This window comes from Rhinichthys klamathensis, unplaced genomic scaffold, assembly GCF_029890125.1.
Source record: "Rhinichthys klamathensis goyatoka isolate OS25496 unplaced genomic scaffold, OSU_Roscu_1.1 h1tg000597l_1, whole genome shotgun sequence".
Taxonomy (NCBI): Eukaryota; Metazoa; Chordata; class Actinopteri; order Cypriniformes; family Leuciscidae; genus Rhinichthys; species Rhinichthys klamathensis.
The window spans coordinates 584,005-611,881 of record NW_026607053.1 but is presented as its reverse complement, the minus strand read 5'-3'; the positions used below and the strand labels follow the sequence as shown (position 1 = coordinate 611,881).

Here is a 27,877-nt window from a genome sequence, read left to right as displayed (position 1 = left end):
TCCTTTATCTTTCTCGTCACGGTTTGCTGTGGTCCGGTCATCTCCAGCGTGACCCGACAGTAGCACTCAGCAGAGAAACATGCTCTCTACAGGGCCAGTCAGTTCCTCCTCGAGCCCAGATTTAGACTCAAAGTTTCAGGCTGGACTCACACAATGCCGGCTTTCACCATCTGACTTCACGCATGACCGCAACATCTCAATGACGCCTTCGGCAGGATAATCTACAACCTCGCACACACACATAGACATCTGATGGAATGACATTCACACACATTCATGCAAACACAGCAGCGGCATTCAAATGAAGTAATATAAAGAGCTGCAGTGCTGCGTATGGCATTTAGTACTGTAGCTCACTGCTGCCTCCTTTTGGCTCTGTCAGGAACTGCTTTATCAAACGTATATGATAAACGTGAAGTTGCCTTTTTTGTTGGGTAATTTTGCAGCATGAATGGTTTTAGTGTCAGCACTTTTTTACATATACTTTAAATGTGTAATTTTAGCGATGAAGGAGGAACCCATGTAATATCTAGAAATCAGAATATTAAAGAGACAGATGGACAGTTTAGACCCGAGTCAGTAAGAACCGACTAGCAACCACAAGAACACTTTCCACCAGAGAGGCTCACACTGAATCTACATGTGCAGAACTTCACATTAAGAGCACATTTGACCAAGTTCAAATCCAATTCTGCAAAATTCCACCAATTTTCACCCAAAATCAGAGTGGAAAAACGAAAGAATCTGCAGATTCCGTCTGAACGGCTATATTTCGGCCAGTATCTCCATGTAATAACAATGGCTGTATTTTTCTGCGGTTTCATTGACATAAATGAGATGCTGTCTATACTCCATTTGTACATTCCTAAGAAAAATAACCAGCCTGTTCTCATCCCAAGGCGTCATACAGGTGACGCTTTTGACATTTCGTCGAAATCTTACGCACATGGCATCCTTTAGCGTCAATATGAGACGCAGAACCCAAGGCGTCATAACCGTACCCTACCCCAGACCTAAACCTACCCATAACAGTGCGTGTTATATTGACGCTAAAGGATGAGAATGTGTTGACTTGAAATAACACAGTAACCATCAACAATACACTTATTTGTGTCCAAACCGAAATGAAAGAGAGCAGTGCTGCTGCTCTTATATCAGACTAATGACAGCAACAGAGTTATTTAATTTTCATTCTGCAGTGTTTGATCAGACGCCAGAGAACAATGTGTCCGAGGCTCAACGGAAATGCCGTGCGATGCTTTATGGTTCAAACCTCAAGTGACGTGTTGAAGCTTACACCGTGTCCTAACCAGACGATGCAGCAACACACTCTCTTTTCCACACTGAAGGTCCGTTCACACTGACACCGGTTGAGTTGGTGATTTGAAGCAACGTGAATGATGTTGTTATTTGATAAATATAATGTAATAAAAAGTTTACTGACTCCAAACGTTTGAACAATAGTGTATACACATGTCCAAAATGTCATTAAGTCCAAACAAAGGGAAACTGTGACATATGCATGGATGAGAGTGCTTATTTCATCCATCCGCGCCCTAACGCGTATGACATTTAAAATGTCCAGCCTCAACCTGACAAAATTATTTCTTATTTTACAGCTTGAACCAATGACCACGCTTTCATGTACCCCAGTGATCATGGCGGTAGGTCACGTGTCTGGTGTCTAATGGCCTGATCTGATACAGATGTGATCTGCGGTCATGTCCTTTAGCATGGAAAACAACAGATCTGAGCGGATAAATTAAACTCATATGATGAAGAGGAGCCATCTAGTGGTCATTGCATTATTTACTTTAACCTAGTGATGATCTCAGTGCAATGCTTGATATCCCTAGTGGTTTCTTTTCTGGCTATTTGTGCATGTTGCTATGCTTAGAGTTTGTCTGTGCTGTCTGAGTTTAATACAGGAAAGCGGGGCGAGAGAAAAAGGGGATTTAGAGCACATTATGAAAGCAGCACGCAGATCCACAGAGCTCAGTTCTGATGTGAAAACATTCCAGAGCGGGTCACGTCTTTCAAGAGCACTTGTCATGAAGAATCAAAAGATTCCTTGATCTTCTGAGAGTAAAGAGTTTATTGCGCTATGAAAACAACTTCAACTTTCTCAAAATATCCTCCTCAGGAAAAAAGTTCTGATTTTTCCAAAATGTTCTGAGGTCAGACACATGAATACCTAAATATCACTCGCTGAGGTAATACAGAGGAAGCAGGAAAGACGCATTTATTCCTAAACACCGGAATAAAACATAAAATGCTGTCAAAGCAAAGCTGTTTCAGACTGTGTGTAGCACCTACACCTCTGCAGATCTGCCACTTCAGTCTGATCTCAATCATTTCATTCAAGAGTCATATTTCATCAAAGTTTCCTATTACGCCATTTTAAAAGCTTCCCATTTTGTTTGGTAGGTCTCCCATGACAGATCTACATGCATCACTCCTTTTCTCACAGTTTGAAAATGGTTTGTTCGAAGATTCAAGGCTTGTTCGACTTGAACCCCGCGCTGCAACGACCGATCGCTTTATGACATCAAAGTCCCGCGAGAGAGATTGAAAAGCATAAGGAGCCGTCTACTCTCTAATCGCTCTCGCGGGACTTTAATGTCATTCACCGATCGGTCTGTGCAGCGCGGGTTCAAGTCGAACAAGCCTTCAGTCTCTCTAAACCCCGCCTTTCCATGAACCTGCTCTGCTCTGATTGGTCAGATGACCCAGTCTGTTGTGATTGGTCTGCTCTGCTCTGATTGGTCGGATGACCCAGTCTGTTGTGATTGGTCTGCTCTGCTCTGATTGGTCGGATGACCCAGTCTGTTGTGATTGGTCTGCTCTGCTCTGATTGGTCGGATGACCCAGTCTGTTGTGATTGGTCTACTCTGCTCTGATTGGTCAGGTGGCCCAGTCTGTTGTGATCGGTCTCCTCAGCTCTGATTGGTCAGATGACCCAGTCTGTTGTGATCGGTGTACTCTGCTCTGATTGGTCGGATGACCCAGTCTGTTGTGAATGGTCTACTCTGCTCTGATTGGTCAGAGCAGAGGTCTGTTGTGATTGGTCTACTCTGCTCTGATTGGTCAGATGGTCCAGTCTGTTGTGATTGGTCTACTCTTCTCTCATTGGTCAGATGGCCCAGTCTGTTGTGATTGGTCTACTCTGCTCTGATTGGTCAGGTGGCCCAGTCTGTTTTGAATGGTCTACTTTACTCTGATTGGTCAGGTGGCCCAGTCTGTTTTGAATGGTCTACTCTCCTCTGATTGGTCAGGTGGCCCAGTCTGTTGTGAATGGTCTACTCTGCTCTGATTGGTCAGGTGGCCCAGTCTGTTTTGAATGGTCTACTCTGCTCTGATTGGTCAGGTGGCCCAGTCTGTTGTGAATGGTCTACTCTTCTCTCATTGGTCAGATGGCCCAGTCTGTTGTGATTGGTCTACTCTGCTCTGATTGGTCAGGTGGCCCAGTCTGTTGTGATTGGTCTACTCTGCTCTGATTGGTCAGAGCAGAGGTCTGTTGTGATTGGTCTCGCCAGTTCAGAATTATAATTTTTTTCTGTTAGGAGACAAAAACTTTATTTGTTGTGCCTTTGATATTTAAAACTTTGCAGACCTTTTACATTAACAAACAGCTAAAACACCAATAATAAAGTTAATATTTGAAAGCAAGATTTTGATCATTGGAAAAAGAGGAGCCAAACACACAGTTTCTATGAAGTGTCCAGGTAAAGAGTGAAGCCTCTTGCTGTAAAACTGTCATCAGGATTGAGGAAGTTCACAAAGTTTGATAAGCCTGAAATCAACACACTGATACTAAAAAACAAAAAACACCTGCAAGACCCAACAAGTTCCAACCAAACTGAGCTGATAACAGCTGACAGATCTGATAGATCCTTTTCTGTCTGTCTGAGGCAGACAAATACATCAGTCACACACAGTGATAACATCTCTCTGTAGTACTAAAGAGTCTCACGAAAGATTTTCAATTTCACATGCAAGGCAGAGAACAGTTAAAAGCATCTGCACTGTTTTATTCAGTAGCACAAATACTCCATAATGTTCTATTTCGACACTTAATTGTGCCTCAACAATTAACTGATTCAGTTTAATAGTGTGCTTACCTCAGCTTGAACCAGTACAGTTAAAATATACAAATATCTATAAATGAATAAAGTATTCAACTGTAAAGAACATTTTCAGGTGATATTTTACCTCAATATCAAAAGAAAATAAAAACATTGTTTTCATGAAAGTGCAATATGACCTAGACATGTTCTTGGTGGGTTTTGTGAGATTCACCCTAAAAGAACGATACTAGGGGAAAAAAGTACAAACTTAGCAAACTAGTGTAATAAAAATGGTCTAAAATTATTTCATACAAATCGGACTAGTACAAGCACGAAAAACATACAGAATAAAAATGTACAAAAGTTTTAAAATCACACATAAATAACATCATAGACTGAGTTTCTTTAAAAATTAATAAGATAACTAGTATTAGTAGATGTAGTGTTAAAACACACTGGCAGGCACAGGAGCACTACCAAATCAAAAAAATTTATATAAAATATGACATTGATTTCATATACAGCATATCTAGAAGTCTTTATATTATTGCTCTGCTGAGATCTAGTGTACACTGAGCAGGGAGGCGATGTAGACCCAAACGGAGAGCACGTTACCGGGGTACGGGTGCACGTGGACCGCCAGGGCAAACTCAACGTTTGGCGCTTCGGCCTTATGAACCCCTGTGCTGTGAACGGCTTCAATGATTGGCCGAATCTCGGAGAAAGGAAGGTGCAGGGGAAACCCAGATATCTGAAACAGAACAATTAACATGTATGATTAAATACCATCTTAATGAGCACGCCTGGCCCTTATTCTGATCTGAGAACAGTGTCAGCTAAACGAGCTAGCAATTGGGCTGTATGTCACGCTATTTGTAATGCGGGGTGTTTCAGAGAGACGGAGATCAGGATTGCAACATAAATATTTATTTACACAAACAAAACGAGAGTAAATCCATGCACGGGACAGGGAGAAGTAGACAAAAACAGAGTAAATCCAAAAACAGGGAAAGGCAGGCAAAAACAACTGACAACGACGCACACGATACATCCACAAAGGACAACAACGTCAGACACTGAACAACGAGAGGCTAACTAGCAACAGGTGAGGGTAATCAATCACTATGGCAACAACAAACAAGGGTAACTATAGAAACCAAGTGTACCAGTAACTAAACGTGAACGATAGGAACAGAAAATACACTTCAAAATAAAAGTCCAAACAGCAAAAACAAGAAACACAAAACCAGGGAACTTTTAACAGCGTAATTTCTAGCAGAGCACTCACCTTGTATTCTCCCAGAAGGCTTTGCAGCTCGAGGCGATGTTCCTCAGCCACCTCTCGTCCTCCGCTCAGCTCTAGTTTTGGCAGGAACTGGCGTAGCGTCGAGATGCAGTAGCGGTTCCAGCGAGTGGGGTGACGGGGACGCCAGTCCATGATCTTCTCCCTCAAAACCTTCTCTATCCTACATCACAGGAGCACAGATGTTTACTGCATGAATATCATTTCATAACATGCCCTAAAATATGTGTAGCTACAGTGGATGTGAGAAGTCCACACACCCCTGTTAAAACAGCTGATTATTGTGATGTAAAAAAATTAAGGATGCACCGAAATGAACATTTTGGCAGACACCGAAAATTCTATATATTTGAAAGATAACCGATATATTGGCCGATAAATCTAAATCCAAATTTTATATAATTTTTGAGAGCCTGATTACAAAAACAAAAGTCTCACCATTAAAATCCATGTCCCAAGCACACAATTATAAGGATGTTTTTTTATGTAGCCGACATGACAGACTTGTGTTGCATTAACTGTATTTTCCTTTTCAAAGTGATTCCAATCATATTTCAAGCAATTTAAAACCATCATGTCGAACGGTGCGCATCTGAAGTGTCTCAGCCGAAGGAAACAATAAATTATTTATCGGCTTTAATATATCGGCCAAATTTTCTTATCGGGCCGATAACAATAACATTAAAAATAAACATTTATCGGCCGATACCGATATGGTGGCCGATATATCGTGCATCCCTAAAAAAAAAATGAAACAAAGATAAATCAAATCAGACCTTTAACACGTTTAATGTAAAAATTACAATGCTACTGACAACCAAAGTAAGACATTTCAGAGAAAAGAGATGTTCTTCAGAGAGAAAAAGTGCATAAGTGTTCACACCCCTGAACTGGTGCATGTCTAAACAAGACTTTTACAACTAACCTGTCTTGTAACTCCACGGCAGCTGCTTTGTCCGTGTGTCTGTACACCAGTGCCTCCGGCTGAAAAACATCACTCAAAATCAATTCTGACAACACAATTTGTGACCCTGTTAAACGGAGGCCTGTGATTGGTGGAGCCGTCCTCACCTGCACACTAGAGAGGCCGGGGTCAGGGAACGATCGTGAGAAAAACGGTTTCCAGAGCTTTGGCTTAGAGACATCAAAACTCATTCTCATGGGTGCAGCGTATGGCTGGATATTAAACCACACCTGAGACGCATCAACACAAATAATCATACACTATTTGACCACATCACAAAAAAATAAAAGCCAGAGCACACTGGAATCAACTTCAGTGCAGCTTTGACAGAAACTGCATGTTTGTGCAAACAGGTCACACGTTTTTAAATAAGTTTTTGAATCTCTTCTGCTCACCAAGGCTGCATTTATTTGATCAAAAATAAAGTAAATATTGAGAAATATTATTTCAATTTACAATTTAAAATAACTGTTTTCTGTGTATATATTTTAATGTGTCATTTATTCCTGTGATTGTTTGTGATTATCATCAATGTTGAAAACAGTTGTGGAAACATTGAAACAACATTTATTTGAAATATAAATCTTTTGTGGCAATATTAAAGATTTTACTGTCACTTTTAATCAATTTAAGGTGTCCTTGCTGAATACATTTTTTTCTTTTCTTTTTTTTTAAAGGAAAACCTTACCCCAAACTTTTGAATGGTAGTGTATCACAGTTTCCACAACCTACATAAATAAGGCATTGACGAATTAGGTCAAATTTTTTAATATGTGGATTTTTACTGAATCGATTTCTTAATTCTAAACAGACTGTGGTCACAGTTATGAATATGCAACTACTGACATAAACCTTGTATTTTACTCCTTGTATTTTAATTTACAGTGAGCAGAATAATTACAACAACAACAAAGTCAGACTTATGGCAGATATGTACAAATAAATACGAATTTTCTGACTTTTGAGCAATTTCTTACTACTTTGTACACATTTTCATATTAATTAGAATTCAAATGCATTTTGCTTTATTCACCACTATATTATTGTTGATAATTGCTGAGAGATGCACAGTAGATTCATTTTGAAATTCTGTTTTCAACATTGATATTAATGAGAAATGTTTCTTGAGCATCAAATCATCATATTAGAATGATTTCTGAAGGATCATGTGATCATGAGAGTAATGATGCTGAAACTTTACAATAGATTCACATAGAAAACAGTTATTTTAAATGGTAATAATATTTCACAATATTACTGTTTTACTGCATTTTTTAATCATAAAAATGCAGTGTTGGTGAGCAGAAGAGACTTTTAAAAACAGTACAAAATCTTAATTATTCCAAACTTTTGAACAGCAGTGAATTTTACATTGATTGTAATATGTATTTTAGCACGGATGAAGTCAGTTATGTGAGTTGTATGTGGTTATACTGACGTTGTCTGAGTTGATCAGGCAGCCGATGGTCTGTAGGGGGCAGAATATGTCGTACTGTCCGTAGTGCTGCCCAGTGCTGGGATTCCAGATCAGATAGCGGTTCTGCTCATACGTCAGAACGTACGCTGTAGGGCCCTGAAACAATGACACAGGCATCAGACAACAACACATGTCCATCTCCACTGGTGCCCACTGATGTCAGTCTCACTAACACAGAGATGAGAAAAGCGTGATTTTGTGATTCTTTCAGATGCGGTCACATTAGCAAGTGGGTCCCTGTCTTCTGTCAATAGTGTAGTGACGTATCTATGGAGTTAATATTGTGCCATAATTAAACACATCCAGCATTTTGTCTGACAATCATAACAGACAGATATGCATTTGCATGCACTAGATTTGGTATTTGTTCAAAGGTTACATGCAATTTGTAGGATGGTTTGTATTTATTTGTGAAATATTATCTAGGCTCATTTATTTATATTTGCAAAACACAACACATATGTGTTACTCCTCTGCATTTTCGCTCAAATTGACCTTTGTACGTGCACATTGCTTTCTGTTTGTTTGCGAGTCGAGTTGTCCTTTCCAAAGCAGATCGATTTTGTTTTCAAAATGCTGGATTTGTTTGTTCAATTATGGCACAATATTAACTCCATACGCATCATATGAAGCACAGCTCACACACAAGTCACTGTGGTTCATACCAAGCTTTCTGTTGGTCAGTGTGGCGAATTCGCGTGACCAACTTGAATCTAATGCGAAATCTAGTGAGGAAATCTTTCATCCTCACCTGACATTCCTGATTGTGTGGATTCCTATTGAAATGACTGGACGTGACCTGTGTGAATTAGCCAAACACGATTAGCTTGGAAGCCTGTGACTGAGACTAACCTCGGGAATGGCGGATCCTATGATCAGCCAAGCCCGTTTCCCCATGGACAGGAAGTAGTTGCAGAGCAGAACTGCATGCTCCTCCTCATCTCCAGCTAGCAGCGTTAGGAATTGCTAAAAACAGTACAAATTAAACATCGAGCATATATATATTTAGTCAAATTAAAAATTATTCAGACACAGGATATCATTTTTTATAATTTTTTTACTAGTATATCTTTTTACTAGCGTGTGCAGGACACTATAGTTCATTAATGTAAGTGAGGAAAGCAAAATTAAAGTAAACTGTGACATTTTATACCCAACAAAAATATTCATACAGTGACTACCACTAAAGTTTATAAAAATTTAAGACCAAAAATTATTCCGACACTTTGACCGGACCGTGTTTTTTCTTTAATTGCTAATGTGACTTTTTACACACAGACTGAACACAATGAGGCATTGCTTGGTGATTGGTTGAGCTAAACTGGTATTATCTAATTGTGTAGTTAAATTTAACAGCTGACAGATATTCAACATCATTCATCTGTGAGAGTCTAACAGAAGGACGGACAAAACCAGTCAAATATCCACTGATTTGATAACTCTGAGTTACTGTCATTTTATAACCATTTTCGAAACTATAGCGAATAAACTGTGATAATGTAAGAAATGTTGAAGGTGTCGGAATACATTTTGGTTTGACTCTATATATATAACACAAACTCAAAGACCAGAAGCTTGAAGCAAATGATGAGAGAACCGCCTCACGTCGCATGTGCTCCATAAGTCACAGACTCCTGCGAACGACACGCTGTCTGGAAGAGAGGGAACGAGCGACACGTATCGCGCCACTAACTCCTGAGGAGAAAGACAACGGGAGGATGAACAGAAGGACAGCAGAGGAGGAGCGCCACAGAACGGGTGCGTGTGTGTGTGTGGGTACGGACCGCGGTCTCCTGAGGGCTGTTGGGGAGCGCGTCCAGCAGCTCCTGCGGGGGGTTCAGAGGTCGTATGAAGCGTGTGGCGAACACCGTTTTGCCGTTGATGTCGATGACGGTGGAGAGACAGGGCCGGTCGGGGAAATGCCGACTTGCCTCCTTCTCAAAGACCTCACTCGCTATCAGCAAACGCTCAACTTCCTGAGAGTCAAACTGAGAGGAGGGAAAGGTCAGAGGTCATTGAGCACAGTGGTTTCTCTTATATTCATTCATTTCAGCAAAATGTTAATGTTAGACATTGCTAATCTTAGATACAGTACATCCACTACCGTTTGGGGTCGGTATGATTTTTTTAATGTTTTTGAAAGAAATCTTTTATGCTCACCAATCAAACATTCAGTAAAAACAGTAATACTGTGAAATATTATTACAATTAAAAATAACCGTTTTCTATGGAAGCTTTTTACAATTCTGACCTTTTTCCCCCTCACAATTCCCACTTTTTTTTCATTTTTGTGTGGAAACCATGCTACAAATGTTTTCATTATTTTATATGAATAAAAGGTTCAGAAAAGAACAGTGTTTATTTGAAACAGAAATATTTTACAACATTATAAACATGTTTACTATCACTTTATGGCATCCCGGCTGAATTAAACTATTAATTAAAGAAAAGAAAAAAAAAATCTAACTGACCCCAAACTTTTGAACGCTAGCGTATAAACAAGTAAATTTGACATGGAGAGATATTACACGAACTGATCTAAACAGAACTCCACTAAAGACACAACACTGACAGGGATGTTCTGGGTAAAGCTCTATGATGCTCACAGATGCTGTCGATCACCACAGAAAATAATTTCAACTTATCTCTCCATTAGTGAAAACAAACACAAACCGTGTAGTGCACTTACATACAATCAAAGTCTATGGGGCAAGAAACTCTGAAATGTTTCAAATAGAAGTGTATCTGTTAAAGCACTTCCATTAATTGATCTACTTCAGATGTGTTTTATATGAGCTGTGAAGTTTCGAAACGGTCCTTTTAGAGGCGGGCTACAGTTCTGGCGTCCTGTGGCTGGATCTTTCTCCATGTAAACGGTCTCTTTCTGACATGTGCAAATCTCCCAGTTTACTGGCATTATAACTTCACACAGACAAGGCTACTAATAAATGTTACAACATTGATCTCATATTAACAGAAAATGTTAAAACATGTTGGTCATACTCCAAGAAAAGTGTGTATTTTATTGTAATTGAGGGATAAGTCGAAAATATTTGCTGTGGTAATCGACAGCAATTCAGATCAGATTGCGGTACTTGTACAGATCCCAGAATATTCCTTAATAAAACTTGGATATCTGGGATATCAGACTCCAAATCCGTTACCTTTACTTCCTTCATCTATTAAAAGCAGTCCAAAGACAAGAACAAACAGAGAGAGAGAGAAAAAGAGAGAGAAAAAAATGATAACAAATCTTACTTTACTCCTAAAAGCCGTTTTGGTTAAGAAGATAAGAATTAAAAATTCATAAGCTCATTTGTATCATCCCATAGCACACGATGCTGTCAGAATCGGCTCCTGTACCTTCTCTCTGACGGTGTCTCCAGGCACCAGCTGGGGTTCAATGGTGATGAAGAGGCTGAGGAAGGTCCCTTCGCTCAGGCTGCGGATGGTGTCATACCCCCCTTCACTGCCCAAACTGCGCTCCTTACTGTATCCCAGCAGCACTGGCGGAGTGGACACCTTAAACGTCCCGTCAATCTAAACCACACAACGTACACATTCAACTAAACAAAGATCGCGATCAATCAAACATGGATATTTTCAGCTTTACCGAAATAAAATAGCCAATCAAATTTAAGGGCGTTCACACTTGGAGTTTGGTTCTCTTTGCTATTTTGGTGCGGACTAAAAAAAGAAAATGATACATTTAGTCCTGGTTTGCTTTGTCATTTTGAACACCGAACCTAAAGATATAAAATAAAGAACAGCTTTTATGACGTATATTTTGCAACCGGACATATAAAACAATGCTGTGTTCTGGGATAGATGCGTTCGTTGTATGTGTGTATCTACATATGATGGTATTTTGACCCGCTGAGAACTGGTGAAGAGCATATATAATGTGTAAATGAGATAAAACAGCGTCAGGAATCCCTTTATCACACACAAATGTAGATCTGCCGTGAGGAGACGCGGTTCTGATCCTGTGATGGGACACGAGAAAAACAGACATGCTGGAGCATTCTGACCTTTTTAGGGTCACATCTTGTGACATCACATCCTGTTTTTGGTTTGTTTAGATGTCTTTTGGTCTATGCCGGGTTCATATTTCAGTCGAACCGCACCAGAATGCATTTGGAAGTGGATCTACTTTTTTGGTGTGCGCGGTTTACACTTAAGGCACATTCACACCAAGGACGATAACTGTAAAGATATAGTTCTAAAAATCTTTCTACATATTAAAGAATAGCATAGTCCACACCACAACTATAACCATAATGGCACAGTGAAACAATATGGTTGGAATCACTTTTTTTTTTTAGCTGATGAATGATAAAACCATTGACAGCCAATCAGAATCCATCCTGCTTTAAAGAGCTCCAGCATTTAAGAATAAACAGAACAATATCATCCGCTGGTGTGGACACTAATATAGGTATCTTTATAGTGAACAGGCCTTTATTCAAATGAACTGTACTAACAGAGTTTGTTTTCACTGAACCAAACCTGCCACGTGTGAACACACCCAAAAAGAGTTTGGGTTTCCATTCATACATGAAATCTTGTACTTCATTCCTTGAACATGACAGTTTCTACTAGAAAGGTTGAATGAAATGACAGAGACACAGAGTTTGTGTGAAGTGTCAGCGTTTAGCATCTTGCCCGAGACTGCAGGTAGATGGTGCTGAAGGGAATCTTGATGGAGCCGAGCCAGTGCCTCTCTATACGGGTGTGAATGGTGTTTCCTCTGTCCCTCTCGTCCTGAATGAGGAAAGATCGACCGCTCATGTCATCATCACATCATCAAGATTAACATGACACACATCTGAAGGTTTCTCACCTCCACCAATTCAGAGAGAACCTCGTCGAAGATGTTGATGAAGACCTCATCTCTGACCGACTGCAGACTGGTGGAGCTGTAGTCTCCGTTCGGGGCACTGAGTGAGATCGAGGAAAACAAGAGGATTCACATCAACTGAGGGAATAACACACTTCTGACTGAAAGCCCAGTGAACTGCCCACCAAACCAGCATTTTAAGGCATCATAGGTGCACTCCCAATATGAATGGACATTATGCGGCTTTCTAAGACAGCTAATTTTTTTGGCCAAATTGTATCATTGCACAATGAAAAAAAGGAACTCAGAACAAATGCAAAATTTTCAAGAGAAATAAATATTATTAATATACATTTATTAAAAAAATATGTATTTATGCTTCATTCAATACTGGGGAATATGAATTAAAAAAAAATTGTTCAAAGAAATAATAAATATATATATCTATATATAGTTTTCCAATATTTACGCTTCATTCAGTACTGGAGAATATCAATAAAAATGTGTTCAAAGAAATAATAAGTATTATTAATGTATTTTTTAGTCTTTATGCTTCATTCAATACTGGAGAAAATCAATAAAAATACATATTTTCTTCAAAGAAATAATAAATATTACTAATGTATTTTTTTTTTAATCTTTATGACTCATTCAATACAGGAGAATATAAATAAAAATACATTTAGTTAAAAGAAATAATACATATTAATATTGTAAATTAATTAAAAAAAATACGTACGTTTCATTAAACACCGGACAATATTAATAAAAATAAAATCTGTCAAGAAATAATAGATACTGGAGAATATCAAGAAAATAAAATAAAGAAATTATCATTTTTCAAGAGAAATTATATTTATTTTAAAAATAAAATACTGAAGAATATCAAGAAAAAAAGGCCTATTTTACCCCCATTTTGTTCTACGTGCTGTGGATTTTAATGCTTGTTAGAGTATTGTGTTATTAGTTTAGCAACATGCGGTTTGTGTGTTTGCTTGGAGCCGCTGACTATGTAGAGCGTTTCAAATGAGCCACGGGTGAGGTTTCATTTCAGTCAGGACGACAGCAGCCCATGTAGACAGCAAGCCGTTCACTAGGGCTACGAACAAGCTGATGTGATGTTACACTGGCTCTCCAAGCCTGACCTGAATGGCAGAACAATCTCCTCGTTCCAGCAGGGGTTTGGACCCTCGGCGGTGGACGTCTGAAGCACTGAGCGCTGGAAAGACACCTCCACAAACGGCCTGATCAGAGGCTGAAACACACATACATGAACACACACAGAGATAGTTAAAGGTGCAGTAAGCAATTTCTGAGAAAAGCTGTTGAAAATGTGATTATTTGTCTGTTCTGTGTATGTGCTGGAAAAATATGGTGTTTCTATGGTGCGAACAGGAGAAAAAACAAAGTGGACACAAAGGCAAGAGCTTTAGGACCAGCGTGAATATTTAGAAAATATTCAGAGAGCGGGTAGGCCTGAAAACAGACTCAGAGGTTCCTTTATTTTTGTTCGATACGCGAGTAACATTGGTTTTGGAATCAAGATATGCTGTTGTTGTTGTTGTTGAAACGTAGTTATTTTAGGGGCGGAGCAACATAGGGAGGGGTGTGTTTGTTTGGGTGTCGATTTCTAATATAAACAGCGTCTCTCAGAAATCGCTTACTGCACTTTTAAATATAATTTCAAGTAAAGGTACAGGATTGGTGCAGCGATGCCGTCATGCTGTTACCTGTCCGAAGGGCCACTCACTGCCCTGTTGGTGTATCTGGGACGGCACAGGAGCTGCAAATGGCTCTGTGAATGAGCGTCCAGACTTAGCCGACACAGGGGGTTTGCTGAAAATACAACGAACAATACATGAGCGAAAGCAGTCATTCAGTAGTGTCTTCTTATCGGTCAACTTTCCTGGGTGTGTACAGGTACCTGGCATTAAGTCTGCGGACAGGGATGTCGTATCCTCTGATAATGTTGACCAGGAGTTTGATGTCTCCATCTGAGAGGTTTTGAGCGGTCACCTTCTTCCTCTCCTTCCTGCGAGGCTTCAGGGGCCGCTTGGGCTCGGCCAGTTTGAACAGGTTCCAGCCCAACACCCTGAAAAAGCATCCGCTGAGAGTCAGTGTGGAGATATCCCACAACACACTGCAGTATTAGTGAGGGACTTCAGTTAACATTCAGCTTGAACAATAGACATTGAGACACAGGACTTCATCAGCCTCACATACAGTTTGTTTTTTTAAAGTCTCTTATTCTATCCTGTACACCCACAAACACACATCTACTAACAGATGCTGATGTTGAACACACAAAATAGTATTTCACGTCTCGACTCTATAATGTTATATTATTGAATTTGATTGGTTGAGCGGCATTCCAAGAGTGCTGATAAGGAAGTCCAACAACAAAGAGTTTTTTCAATGTTTGTTTCACTGTACTTGTCTGCGTTCGGATAGACTGTCAGTCTATGTATTAGTTTTTAATTCATTTTTTCTAAATTTGCGGAAAAAAATAGAATTAGAAAAAAAACTGTCATATGGTTTCTGAGAGTAAGAAAAAGCTATAAAGAAAAGGTTGTGAAAAAGCCCTAATATGGATATGATCTGGGTGTGTTTTATGCAAATTACTACCATGGGGCACGTGAGCACTCATTGAGAATATTCAAAATCCATTAACATTACAATGAGGTTAAGAAAAAAAATGTATGTGCAATTGTGCATACACATGAATTGTGTATTAGGCTAAACTTCAGGTTGAGAAGTTCTCCTGTGAGTGAAAATACAAACAATCGACATAAATATTGGTGAATGAGACGCACGGTCTTTACGAGCGAGTCATTGAATTATTTACTCAACTGATTAATTCAAAAACACTAGTGTTGATTCCACACTGACTTAGTTTATAATTATTTTAGCTGGCAGAGCCAAAGTAACTGACAATATTGTGTCTAAAATGCAAGGTTTTTGTTTATTGATCTACTATATAAAAGCAATATCATACTCCCAATAATGCTGTTGTTCTGAATATAAGCAGAGAAGATTATCTTGCAGCCTGTTCCTCACACAAAGCTTTAATCATTTTATAATGTTGGTCGATGTATGATTTAATAATATGGAAAAGAGCAGCTTGAACATTCAGCTAAACCTCTCCTTTAGTGCTCTACAAAGAAAGAATGTCATATGGGTTTGGAACATGATGCAAAGAGAATATAACTGCACACTCTCTAAAGCACATTTTATTATTACCAACGTTTCGGCACAACAAGTAGCCTTTGTCAAGGTATAATTCCTACCTTTGCAAGGAATTATACCTTGACAAAGGCTACTTGTTGTGGCACAAATAATAAAATGTGCTTAAAGTCCCCCTGTAGTCAATAATTGTATCCCTTAAAACTCATCTTTGAGTTTCATATTTTAACTTTATTTCCTTGAAAAAAAGTTATTCATGCCTTAAAATATCTTTAATGTAACTCGACACCCTTGCCTCGTTTAGTATACGTGCGGTTCTATGAATATGCAAATGAGCCCCGCCTCCACTCACTCACTCAGCTCAGAGATCCACTGGTTGACGATCACACGTTGATCTGATTGGTTACAAGGAAGTGTGTGACGTCAGAAACACCAGCGATTTCAAGCCGTGTTTTTGAGACTGTCTTTGGTTCACTGCAGTTTTAAAGAGGCTATATGCGTTTTTCTGAAATTTAAACTCGCGACTGACACCTGTTGCCAAAAAACAGAACTGCTCTTCCTTTCTGCTCGCTCTCGCAGCGCTCGTACGTGCACACTTCACAAGTCATCTGCTGCAAGGAGGTCAACATTATGTTTACAGAGGTAAGAACAGTCAAAAAATCGCAAAATCCATTGCACTGCTTGCGAGTGTAGGCTACTTGCTGACTAGCGGTGGTGGCAGAGTGATCTGAAACGTTTAACATGAACGCGCCTGACGTCACATCCGCAGACAGCGAGGGGAAATCCGACCCGACAGAAAATAGGAAAAATGCTCATCAGGAGATGTTTGAGTCATAAATGGTCAAATGAAAAGGCTATTGTTACGTTTATTTTTGGGAAAAAGTTACATATAGCCTCTTTAAGCAGAAAATACTCAGCAATGCTGTCGACTTATGAATTTACACATGGTTTGTCTTTAAGCGTATTAAAAACACCACATAGACATATAAACAACATTAAAAACTTGATTTTCACCACAGGGGGACTTTAAGAGAGTGTGCAGTTATATTATCTTTGCATTAAGGCTTGTCCTTTAACTTGCACCTCAATGGGTGTGTGTTTGCTTTGCTGTGTTTTGAGGATATGGGTTTGTAACAACACGAGGGTGAGTACATACATACATTAGTGCTGTTGCTCTAAACACACTATCAGTACTCACCATACAGCAGATCAAACACACAAACACTCTCTTAGTGTGTGATTTCCACACACACACACACACACACACACACACACACACACACACACTGCAGTGTGAGACTGGACTCCTCTAACATACTTTACACTGACTAATTCTACAGAAAATGGCATCTCATGAACACACAGATCTGAGGGGAGGAACACAAGGAAAATAAAGGAATACAAAAGACTGAAAAAAGAACAGAAAAATCCTCAGAACATACCCAGCACCTGGACCACTGAATATACAAACATACAGGAGAGAAAAAAAAGAGAAATAAAATAATAGAGCTGTCAAATAAAGATCACTTTATACAGATAATCAGATTAGATGAAAACTGGCGCTTAAACTACACTGCTCATGGCATGAACATACCATAAACTGCTTCTATATAATAATCATCAGCAAATACAACAGTTATTTAATTAACAACAGTGCATGAACTGGATTTAGCTTGAAAGAAAGTGTCAGCATTTGTTACTGGGTGAGTATGTGTACCAGACCACATCTGAATATGACATCTAGGAGTGGGCGGAGTCTTAAAGGTGAGGATGCCTCAATACGCCTCTATTTAAAGTCTAATGAGATCAACAATAGAGACGTTTTACCCGATGCTGGGAACCTCGTCCTCCGAAACCACATCGGACAGGATGAAATGATGCTTCGCTATAAGGGAACGATTAATGACTGACTCCCGAACCTGAGACAGAGTGACAAACAGAGAATTTGAGAGGGAATTTGATTTGAAGGGCAGACCAATCCATACATACAACATTTATCCTATACACAACTCGCATTACTGTCCACTGTCCTTTCATGTTTAAAACATAAAGACAAAACAGAAAAAAAAAAGAAGATATTTAGGGTCGGTATGATTTTTTTTATTTTATATTAATATCAATATCAAGGATGCATTATATTAATCAAAAGTGACAGTAAAGACATAAAGATTTATTTTTTTAAATAAATGCTGTTCTTTTGAAGTTCACACAAGAAACTTGAAAAAAAAAAGACTGTTTCCACAAAAATAGGAAGCAGCTCAACTGTTTTCAACATTAATAATAATCATAAATGTTTCTTGAGCATCAAATCATCATATTAGAGTGATTTCTGAAAGATCATGTGACAATGAAGACTGCAGTAATGATGCTGCAGATTCAGCTTTGATCACAGGAATAAATTACATTTTAACATAGTATATTCAAAATTTGAAATTGTCATAATATTTCAAAAAAGTACTGTTTTGTCCAATTCTTGATCAAATAAATGCAGCCAAGGTGAGCTTAAGAGACTTCTTTCAAAAATATGTGTAGAAATCTTCCCGACCCCAAACTTTTGAACGCTAGTCCAAGTAAGAAAGAAAGCAAAATAACTCATCATCACTCACTCTTTGCAGATATTTGGCCACGAGGGCTCGATGTGAATCAATGTGCTCTTTTGTATTGATGATCTCGCCATCCTTTAGTCTCTTCTCATAATCCTGAAACAAAAATGATGACACAAATCCACCCATTTGTTCAATTAACATATGAACTGATTACAGGTACATACTTCCTAAAAAGATAAGACTGTTCTTACATTGCACTGCAGGTGCTGGAAACCTACATTAACTGTACATTTCATTCAGACTTGCCATGACATCTTGCACAGACATCTACTCGACACTAGGTGGCACTACAATAAACTATAATAATTTACCATGTTTTCTCTTTAATCTTTAAATGCAACTTTCGACTCCTACCTGGACAGTCTTCCCATTTTTATATATCTTTTTCAAACACTATCTCTTTGAATCCCTTGGCCATTCATCTAGTCTGGACAATCTTAGGCCACTTCACATCTTAGGCCACCACTTCACAGACAGTTCTGTTGTAACAATGTTGGACACAGGCCGTTTTCACTGGCAACCTGCCAGTCTCCCTCTTGAATCCAACACGGAAGTGACATAAACTGCAATTCAGTGACTGGCCACTAGAGACAGGCTCCAAAAGAGAGTCAATCCCATAGACCCCCATGTTAATATGCCCAATTTTACAGCAGAAAAAAACCTGTCAACAGCCTGGTACAGAAATTGGTTTTGGTCTATATAGCTAATTTTGTTCTTCATGAAAACTGTGAGGGGGGTGATTTTTTTTTAAACTCACCCGTTTAAATTATATTAAGCCTTAAAGTTCTGTATAATTAAGGGCGTGGCCACTTGAGTGACAGGTGGATTGCCGCCGCTGTCACTACTAGCCGTTTGTCTGCTGTCTGTTAGCGTCACGTCACCACAGATAATCCCGCCTTTTTGCCAATTTTCTGTTATCCCGGAGTGACGCGCTGCCAAGATGGCGACGGCTGGCTCCGCCCACTTTGGGCTTCAAAAATGCTCTTCAGAAACCTACGGGTGACGTCACGGACACGTATTTTTTACAGTCTATGGTTCTCACAGAGGTTAAGTGATCTCACCTGGAACACCTTTTGGGATATCTCACGCTCCATGGAGGGGACGCATTTAAAGTGCCGGAACTCCGCCACCTCCTGACTCCGCAGCCTCAGGAGGCGGAAGCGACGGGAACGCTGCAGCTCCTCGTCGGGCAGGAAATTAAACTCCTCCTGAAGCTGCTCCAGACGAAAGTATTCAGGAACCGCCACATCTCCACCACTCACCACCTACAGAGACAAAGAGAGACACCAAGAATAATACATTCCTATTGGTATTTTCTACTGTGGTGTTGAGTACTCAAATATATATTTTTAAATGATTAAACTGCATATTTCACCATCAATGGCAAGGTTTCTGTCTTTTTTCAAATTAGAATGGCTAATAGGCACAGTCTTGTGACTCGCAATGATTAAAGGTGCATTCAAGATTTCTGGGAAATGTACCGAGAGTAGTTGCATGATGGAGGTGTTGTTGGGGTCGTTAGGGTCGAGGCGAGACTCAGCCGCCCACTTCCCCAATTTCTTCATATCATTCAGACTAGATGCCCCGATACAGGCTATAGCGTCCATCTGCCCAAGACCACTGAAGAGAGAGAAAACAGTCCATCTAATCAAGCACAACTCTGAAAACGACCCGCTAATGCAGGGCTGGGTCTCTGACCTGTACATGCCCCCTCCAGGCTGACTGGACGGGGGAGCGAGGGGGACGTCATCCTCCCCTACAGCCCAGGACACGCAGCAGGAGAGCTTCCCTGACGTCAGCAGGGTCTGTGTGCTGGTGCCGTCAGCCTCGAAAGAGAACGGGACACCTACCACAAATGAGATATAAAACAACCTGAAGGCTGAATCATTTGGCTTCCTACAGTTTGAGACAGCCTTTGCTTTGGGGGGCATGACTATGACGCATAGAAATTTGTTTAGGCAGGTTTTAAGAGTGTTTATTACACGGCTCTGTGGAATACTTGATTCTGATTGGTCAATCGCGGCATCCAGCGGTAAATTATTCCCAGATAACAACTGTACACAAAATATTTTGTGTAGCGGTTATTTAATTATGCCATCCAGCATCGTGAACACACTCTCTCTTGTTTCACACAAAGGCAGCTGCTGCCATTTTGTGACTATTGTTTTGTACACTGTTGGATTATAAGAAAACAGCGATGATTTTAAAACAGTTTAATCTGAAATCAATATCTCTTATCTCCATAATTATTTATGTGGTGAAATGCTGTGTAATAAGTGGTGTGACTGTATACCGTATCTCTTAAATATCCGTCTAGTTTGAACTTGCCGCGCTAGCAACTGCTCTCTCCGCGGAAGCTTTGCGTTTAAAGACATAATAAAATATATACTCCGTTCCGCGTCGGGGTGTTCATCACGTTGTCGGGGTTTATTCTGAGATAACACCCGGCTGGATGTACATTATCCCGAACTTACCACTGCCGACACCCTCGTGGTTGAAGGTGACTCTCTGGTTGCTGCTGAACTCCATCTCCTCAGATGGTGCACTGCCGGTCAGGACAGAGGATTCTGGAACCGGCACACACACCTCCACCAGCAGGGTGGAAGACGAGCCGACACCCTCAAACACCTGCGAGACAACATCCAGAACGTCTTAAACGCATACACACAAACGGCAATGGAATTGTGCATTTACTCTATACACTCAACCCAACCGTACCTGCAGTTTGATGCTTTCTGGCCAGTTCACAATCTTCAGGTTGAAGATCTGACCAAAGTGGACTCTGAAATCCATGTTGAGGGCGCGACTGTCCGTTCTGGAAACTTCTTTATCGTTGTACAGGACCTTGATGAAGAGGACACGTTTGGACACATCCTCTCTGCGAGCAAACTCGGCACTAGATGAGGCACATACAAAAACTAGTTTACTTTTTCTGGAGACACTCTGAGTCTTTACCCAGGCAAAAGTGACTGAAACAACGCAAGGGTTGATGGTGGTTTTCAGGGAGTTGTTAAGGTGTCCTGAGTGGTCTTAAGGTTGTATTGGTGTTTGCCAGAGCCAGACTTTCTAAAGGCCCAGACACATCAAACCAACATCAAAGAACTAGCAGCAACAAATCGTGTTGTCACCTCGTGTCGTTGCCTTAACAAACCACAAAGCCAATGGACAACTAGCACATTACGTTGATTAAACATGCTAAAAAAAGCTGCATACGCGGGTTTTACTAGTAGTCCAGTCTTTTACTGTAAGATGTCAACAAGATTCTACAAGACATTTTCACCTGGCTAACCCAATGTTTAGATATGTTGTGTTATTTATGCAAATTAGCACATACGTAATTAGATTATGCACCGTTTGCCCATGTTAACAAGCAATTTAAAAAAAACTTGGTGCAAGTAATCAACTCAGTAATTTTCATGGAGATATCTAAAGGTTAAAATTTTTACCTTATTCACGTGAGAAAAAGAATGAATAGGCGTATGAATAGGCTATATTTGGGTCTTTTTCTAAACTTTCCCCTAATGGGATTCTTCGGGGCTACTCAGGACATATTGAGGATAGAAAATCAGTTGAGTTTGCTTCTGTCGCAATTTGTTCTAGGTTGACCCCCATTTTGGCTTAAAATGACTGGACTATATAGTGTCAACAGTATAGAACACAATGCAAACAAGGCCGAAAGATGCTCAACGACGACCCAACACTGGCCAACCGTTGGCTTTGTGTGTCACAGCCTTGAGGTGTTCTACATGTTTTTAGCAGATGGCTGTGCAGTAGCACGGGTGTTGAGGGTGGAGGCTAGGACATCCTGGGAAGTTGTGAAGGCGTTGCTGAAATATTGCAGGTAGTTGCCAGGGCTTTGCTGTGTGGTTGTTGAGGTGTTTTAGGTGTTGAGGTGTTTTAGTGCGTTTGATCAGGATTGGAGCTGAACTTTGCAGGAAGCTAGATCTCCAGGAATAGGATTGGGCATCCCTGGTTTAAGGGGTTTGTTCAAATCACTAACCTCAAATAAGAGCAAAAGTAAGGGGTTGTTTACACGACACCGTTTTCTTCAACGTTTTTGAAAGCGGTCTCCGTGTAAACAACGAAAACACAGTGTTTTTAGTCGTTGTCGTGGATCTGTCTGTACGTGGAAAACTCAAAGGAAAAACTTCTCAGTTTTAAGCATATCGTTGCCGTGTAAATGTCCCCCAAGTGTTGCTTACCTTGGATAACCCCGTTAGGGGCCATTCACACAAAACGTAGGTCAGTGAAGCAAAACTTCTTCTTTTTTTTTTTGTTGAACTCATTTTAACTTGAGCGCCACGTTTTTAGAATGCCGCGTCATGCAAAAGACTCGAGCGCAATGGTCAAAACGCGTCCATCTAGCATGTGTTTACATTGAAAAACAATGGAAAAGTAGAGCAGTGAAATGGAAAAAACACATTCTGTGTGAACGACCCTCATTTATTTATCTTTATAAAGACACTCAATACCCTTAAGGTCTGAGGTAAGTGTATCAGTGTGTGTGTGTGTGTGTGTGTGTTCATTCACCGTGGACACTGCTCATTGGGGGTGATGGGCCCGGAGACGGTAAGTTCTGGGATCAGAACCGGTTCTCCAGGTTTCCTGCGGATCCTGGCAGCCTTCTCCCGCACTTGCTCTTCCAGGGAGCCCGTGTCTGGTTTCTCTGGAGGATCCGGCTTCTCTGGCTCCTCTCCCAACTCCTCCTCACTTTCCTCATCCTCCTCTTCTTCCTCCTGCTGTCTTTTCTTTTTCTGCTTTTTCTTTAAGACTTTCTGAGAGAATCAGAAGCATGTTGTGAACATCTCATGTCAATCTGGTTTCAAACAGGATTATGGATGCATTAACAGTAATTTTTAAGACAAAACATAAGTGGTTATTAACATTGACCATGATTTGCAGAAACAAAGAGACAAAATCATTGATTTTAAATGAAAGGTATTGAGCTACAAAGCGACTACCAATGAGAATGCAAGCGATTGCATTGCATGTGTAGTGGTACCTGTTTTCTCTTCCAGGATTTCCATTCCTCATGCTGTCTTCTGTATTCACTCATCTTCTTCTGATAGTCTTCCTCCGTCTCCGCCTGCAGCTCTTCCACTTCCGCCATGATGTCATTCTCATACTCCTGCTCGTCCTGCTCTCGCTCCACCTTCTCCCTGCAGAGCCAAAGCCACATGTCCCATTACACAAAGCACAAAACATATGACACATGACATATGATGACATACCTCCTGACGAAGAGTTTGAAAGGTGTGTTGGTGAATCTCTGGAAGTCTCTGAGAGCTTTGAGCTCCTTCCACACTCTGATGATGCTTTTGAGGAGAGCTCTGTCCTTGTCCTGCTCCACATCTCGCAACTGACGAGTGTGTCTGACAATACAGGAGAATGCAGAGGACAGAAATAAATGTGACAGAATGACTATCATAAATATAATACTGAAGGTAAAGGTGATTGGAAGTTTCTTCAGGGTTCGTACAGACACTGTAAAATTAAATTCCAGGACTTTTCAAGCACTACTTTTTTGGTTTTGAAGGGCTACAATCAGAGATCACACTTATAAAACAATATCTTTAGTATTTGTTAAGGATTTTTTAAACTTAAATTACAGATATAAGGTATCCAAAATACAACTTACAATGCATTTATTAATATATATTAAATACAAAGGCTATAATGGCTATTATTGTTCAATAAATATTTTTTTATATTATAATGTTGGCGTACTTCGAAAGATCTAATGGTATCAGACGGGCTGCATGAAAAGATTGCATTTGTGTTTTTCCGAAAAAATTGCATTTTATATATATTGTATTTAAATAAGTCAAGTCACTTTTCAAGTACCTCTTCACAAATATGGCTGTTTTCAAGGGTTTTCCAGGACTTAAATTTCAAGTACTTTAAGCACCTTGTATGAACCCTGTTTCTTACCTCACTTCCTGTTTGTACTCTGCCATCCTCTGCTGGGTCACCTGACTCAGAGCCTCTCCTCTGTGTAGCTCCAGCATATTATGTATCGTGTTCCTCAAGCCGTTCAACTACACACACACACACACACATCCAGAATGAGTTTTAAGAACAGGAGGCTTGGTTTTAATGGCCCTCTTCTGCGTTACCTTGTCGGTCAGGAGTCGTGTGAGGCTCTTGTGCTGTCTGGTCAGCTGCTGATCGTACAGCTGGGCGAGACGGGCTGCCAGCACGTGTTCACGGCTGAAGAGAGGATGATGGGAGAAGATGAGGCCCGACACATCTACATCCAGCTGGTAGTCTGACTGGGGATCACCCATTCCAGATATGTAGAGGTTCAAATGCTTCGACTTCAGAGCCTGAAACAGATAATAATAATAATAATAATAATAATACATTTTATTTATAACGCACTTTACATCAATTCAATGACCTCAAAGTGCTACAATATAAAACAGAATAAAAACATTAACATTAAAATAACACTTTTAGCCATAAAAGGCTTTTCTAAAAAGATGGGTTTTAAGGCCTTTTTTAAAAGAGTCCACAGATTGCAGTTGCACAGACTGGGTGCAACTGAACAGAAGGCACGGTCACCCATAGTACGAAGCCTTGTCCTCAAAGGCTGAAAGAGATTGGCCTGTCCAGAGCGGAGATGGCGTGATGAGGAAAGGGGGGTGATGAGTTTGAGATATGGTGGAGCAGTGCCATGGAGGCACTGATGGGACAGAAGGGAAACTTTGAATTCAATCCTGTACTGGACAGGAAGCCAATGGAGCGATTTAAGGATGGGTGTGATATGGTGGTACTTCCGCACGCCCATCAGGATCCTAGCCGCACAGTTCTGGATGTACTGCAGCTGCTTGATGTTCTTGCTTGGGATCCCGATGAGGAGTGCAGCCTGGAGGAAACAAAGGTATGGACAAGTTTTTCGGCATCAGGAAAAGTGAGCATTGGGCGGAGTTTTGCAATGTTCCTGAGATGAAAGAAAGAGGTTTTACAAAGATGTTTAATGTGGGCCTCAATGTTCAAGTGAGGGTCCATTCTAACACCAAGGTTTGTGACTGAGGGTGAGAGGTGGATATCATGACCAGAGAAGGTGATGCTGGTGATGGTGGATGACCGGGCTGGTGCAGAGTGCCAACAAGAATGGCTTCCGTTTTTAAGCTATTGAGTTGCAGAAAGTTAGCCGCCATCCACGTCTTTACCTCCTCCAGGCAGGTTGAAAGTGTGGAAGGGGCTGCAGAGGGGTTAGAATTTGTTTTGATGTAAATGTGGGTGTCATCAGCGTAGCAATGGAAAGATATTCCATGCCGGCTGATGACATGACCAAGGGGGAGCATGTAAAGCGTGAAGAGGGTGGGGCCAAGGACTGATCCTTGAGGGACACCGCAAGTGACAGAGTGTGTGTCCGATTTAGCAGCACCCAGGGATACATACTCAGTTCTGTCCGTGAGATATGATGTAAACCAGGCCAGAGCAGTATCAGAGAGTCCAATGGAGGAGTGGAGGCGGTGTAAAAGAATATGGTGGTCCACGGTGTCAAATGCTGCGGTAAGATCGAGAAGGATGAGAAGTGATGGGGAGCCAGCATCAGCCGTCATCAGCAGGTCATAAGTGACCCTGACCAAGGCAGTCTCCGTACTGTGGCCAAAGCGAAAACCAGACTGGAACTTCTCATAAAGACTGTTTGTTGCGAGATGATTGTGGAGCTGAGCAGAAACTACCTTTTCCAGCACCTTTGACAAGAAAGGGAGGTTGGAGATGGGGCGGTAGTTGGCAGGTACTTCGGGGTCAAGGCAGGGCTTTTTGAGTATTGGCTTAATGACCGCAGTTTCAGAGACTTAGGGACTTGGCCAGATCGGAGAGACTGATTGATGATCTTGGTGATCATGGGACTTATTGCAGAGGAATGACTTTTTATCAGGGCTGAGGGAAAAGGGTCCAGATCACAGGTGGAGGGCTTCATCTTCCTTAGAAGGTCTTCAATGTCATGCTGAGTGATATCCGTAAAACAGCAGAGGAGCTGTGTGGTCCCAGATTGAGGGTCAGTTAATGTAACTGGGGGAGCAGAGGGGCTAGGGAGAAGAGGGGGCGGTGCGAGGGAGCAGATACAGCGGGGGGTGGAGGACAGAGGGGCTGGAGAGAAGGGAACGGATCTTTTCAACTTTTGTTTTGAAGAAGGAGATGAAGGTGTTGCAACGCTCCTGCATGTTCTCTGAGTGTAGGGGGCCGACAACCGTGTAAACACCATGTTATCAATTCAGTATGAAGACATATCATTATGCATTATGCATTTCCACTTATAGTCTTAAAAGTAGATGTTTTGTTATTTTACAACAAAGGGTCAGTGAATACAACTTTTAGGATATTAAGTTTGTCCCGTGGTTTAACTCTGCTTTAAATAAACTAAATTGCATCTATGCTAATATTAGTCTATTCACGTTCCTTCCAACCCTTGGGATTCTTATCCTGAGGTTATTCGAGATCCAGCTCTGGCTCAGCGAGCTTTTGCTTTTCGACATCTGCAAATCACAACGTGTGCATGTGACCAGATTCAACGTCTGCTTTTCTACGATCTTCCATAACAGAAGAACTTCTGCTGCTCCCAAACACTGCATCTCCCTGCACTGTCCTGCTCAATCCTGGACGGACCTCAAAGACTCCCACTACCTCATCTTACACTTAAAATCAATCTCATAACATAATAACTAGGGCCGGGACTTTAACGCGTTAATTAAGATTAATTAATTACACACTTTAACGCGTTAATTAATTACACAAGTTATTTTAATCGCACTTATTTTTGCACCGCGGAACGTTTCTCACTGGATGAGTTTCGGCGGACCGATTATACTGGCGCACCAACTAGCGTTCATGACGAAGAAGCTGACGAGATCGCTTTGGTTGGCCGGTGGCTGGGAAATTTTGTTACAAAAAACGAACGGATGGAAGCGTCGATAAGAGCATGGTTGTGTGCAAGGGGGTAATCCATTAGCCGGAAGTTGAAGCCTCGCAGGAGCCGCCATTGTAGCAGACCATCACCTGCTGTCAGCATCCCATTGACTCCCATTCATTTTGGCGTCACTTTGACAGCGAATAACTTTACATCTGAGGCGTCCAAAGACTTCATTTGTCCATTATTTTTTTCTAAAGAAACACGACAATGTATAAAATGTTCCATTACTTTGTATCTTACGTTACGGCCCCGTAGAAGCCGTTTTTTAAAAGATAGGCTAAAGATTGCGTCATAACCACGGGACTTTCTGTCGCACAATAGAGACATTACCGTATAGACAGGAGGAGAAGCTCGCTAGCAATCTTTAACTGTCTATGAGGCAATCGGGGGGACATGGAGGCACAAAGTCAAGGTAGAAGCCCATAAATAGAGAGTCTATAAAAGCAATGGGACAAAATATTTCAACAACGTTTTTGAGGAATTAGGTGATTCAGATTTGGCTTGGCACAGC

General features: G+C 40.7%; 1 protein-coding gene across 2 annotated transcripts in view; it reads right to left on the bottom strand.

The window, feature by feature from the left end:
• Positions 1-4,005: 4,005 nt before the first annotated feature.
• cc2d2a (coiled-coil and C2 domain containing 2A) overlaps positions 4,006-27,877 on the bottom strand; it is a 38,797-nt gene continuing 14,925 nt past the window's right edge. For both annotated transcript variants that reach the window (XM_056240416.1, XM_056240417.1), the window contains 26 exons: positions 24,557-24,766; positions 24,372-24,478; positions 23,672-23,812; positions 23,443-23,599; positions 22,971-23,215; positions 21,159-21,336; positions 20,915-21,068; positions 20,139-20,286; positions 19,922-20,060; positions 19,502-19,705; positions 18,441-18,533; positions 17,662-17,753; positions 14,576-14,743; positions 14,382-14,487; positions 13,797-13,906; positions 12,655-12,751; positions 12,477-12,575; positions 11,175-11,351; positions 9,596-9,799; positions 9,417-9,506; positions 8,664-8,777; positions 7,773-7,907; positions 6,442-6,564; positions 6,296-6,354; positions 5,356-5,533; positions 4,006-4,818 (listed from right to left, as the gene is read on the bottom strand). In XM_056240416.1, the coding sequence (XP_056096391.1) occupies positions 4,630-4,818; positions 5,356-5,533; positions 6,296-6,354; positions 6,442-6,564; positions 7,773-7,907; positions 8,664-8,777; positions 9,417-9,506; positions 9,596-9,799; positions 11,175-11,351; positions 12,477-12,575; positions 12,655-12,751; positions 13,797-13,906; positions 14,382-14,487; positions 14,576-14,743; positions 17,662-17,753; positions 18,441-18,533; positions 19,502-19,705; positions 19,922-20,060; positions 20,139-20,286; positions 20,915-21,068; positions 21,159-21,336; positions 22,971-23,215; positions 23,443-23,599; positions 23,672-23,812; positions 24,372-24,478; positions 24,557-24,766 (3,717 nt within the window). In that variant the 3' untranslated portion in view covers positions 4,006-4,629. The remainder of the gene's footprint in view (positions 4,819-5,355; positions 5,534-6,295; positions 6,355-6,441; positions 6,565-7,772; positions 7,908-8,663; positions 8,778-9,416; positions 9,507-9,595; positions 9,800-11,174; positions 11,352-12,476; positions 12,576-12,654; positions 12,752-13,796; positions 13,907-14,381; positions 14,488-14,575; positions 14,744-17,661; positions 17,754-18,440; positions 18,534-19,501; positions 19,706-19,921; positions 20,061-20,138; positions 20,287-20,914; positions 21,069-21,158; positions 21,337-22,970; positions 23,216-23,442; positions 23,600-23,671; positions 23,813-24,371; positions 24,479-24,556; positions 24,767-27,877) is intronic.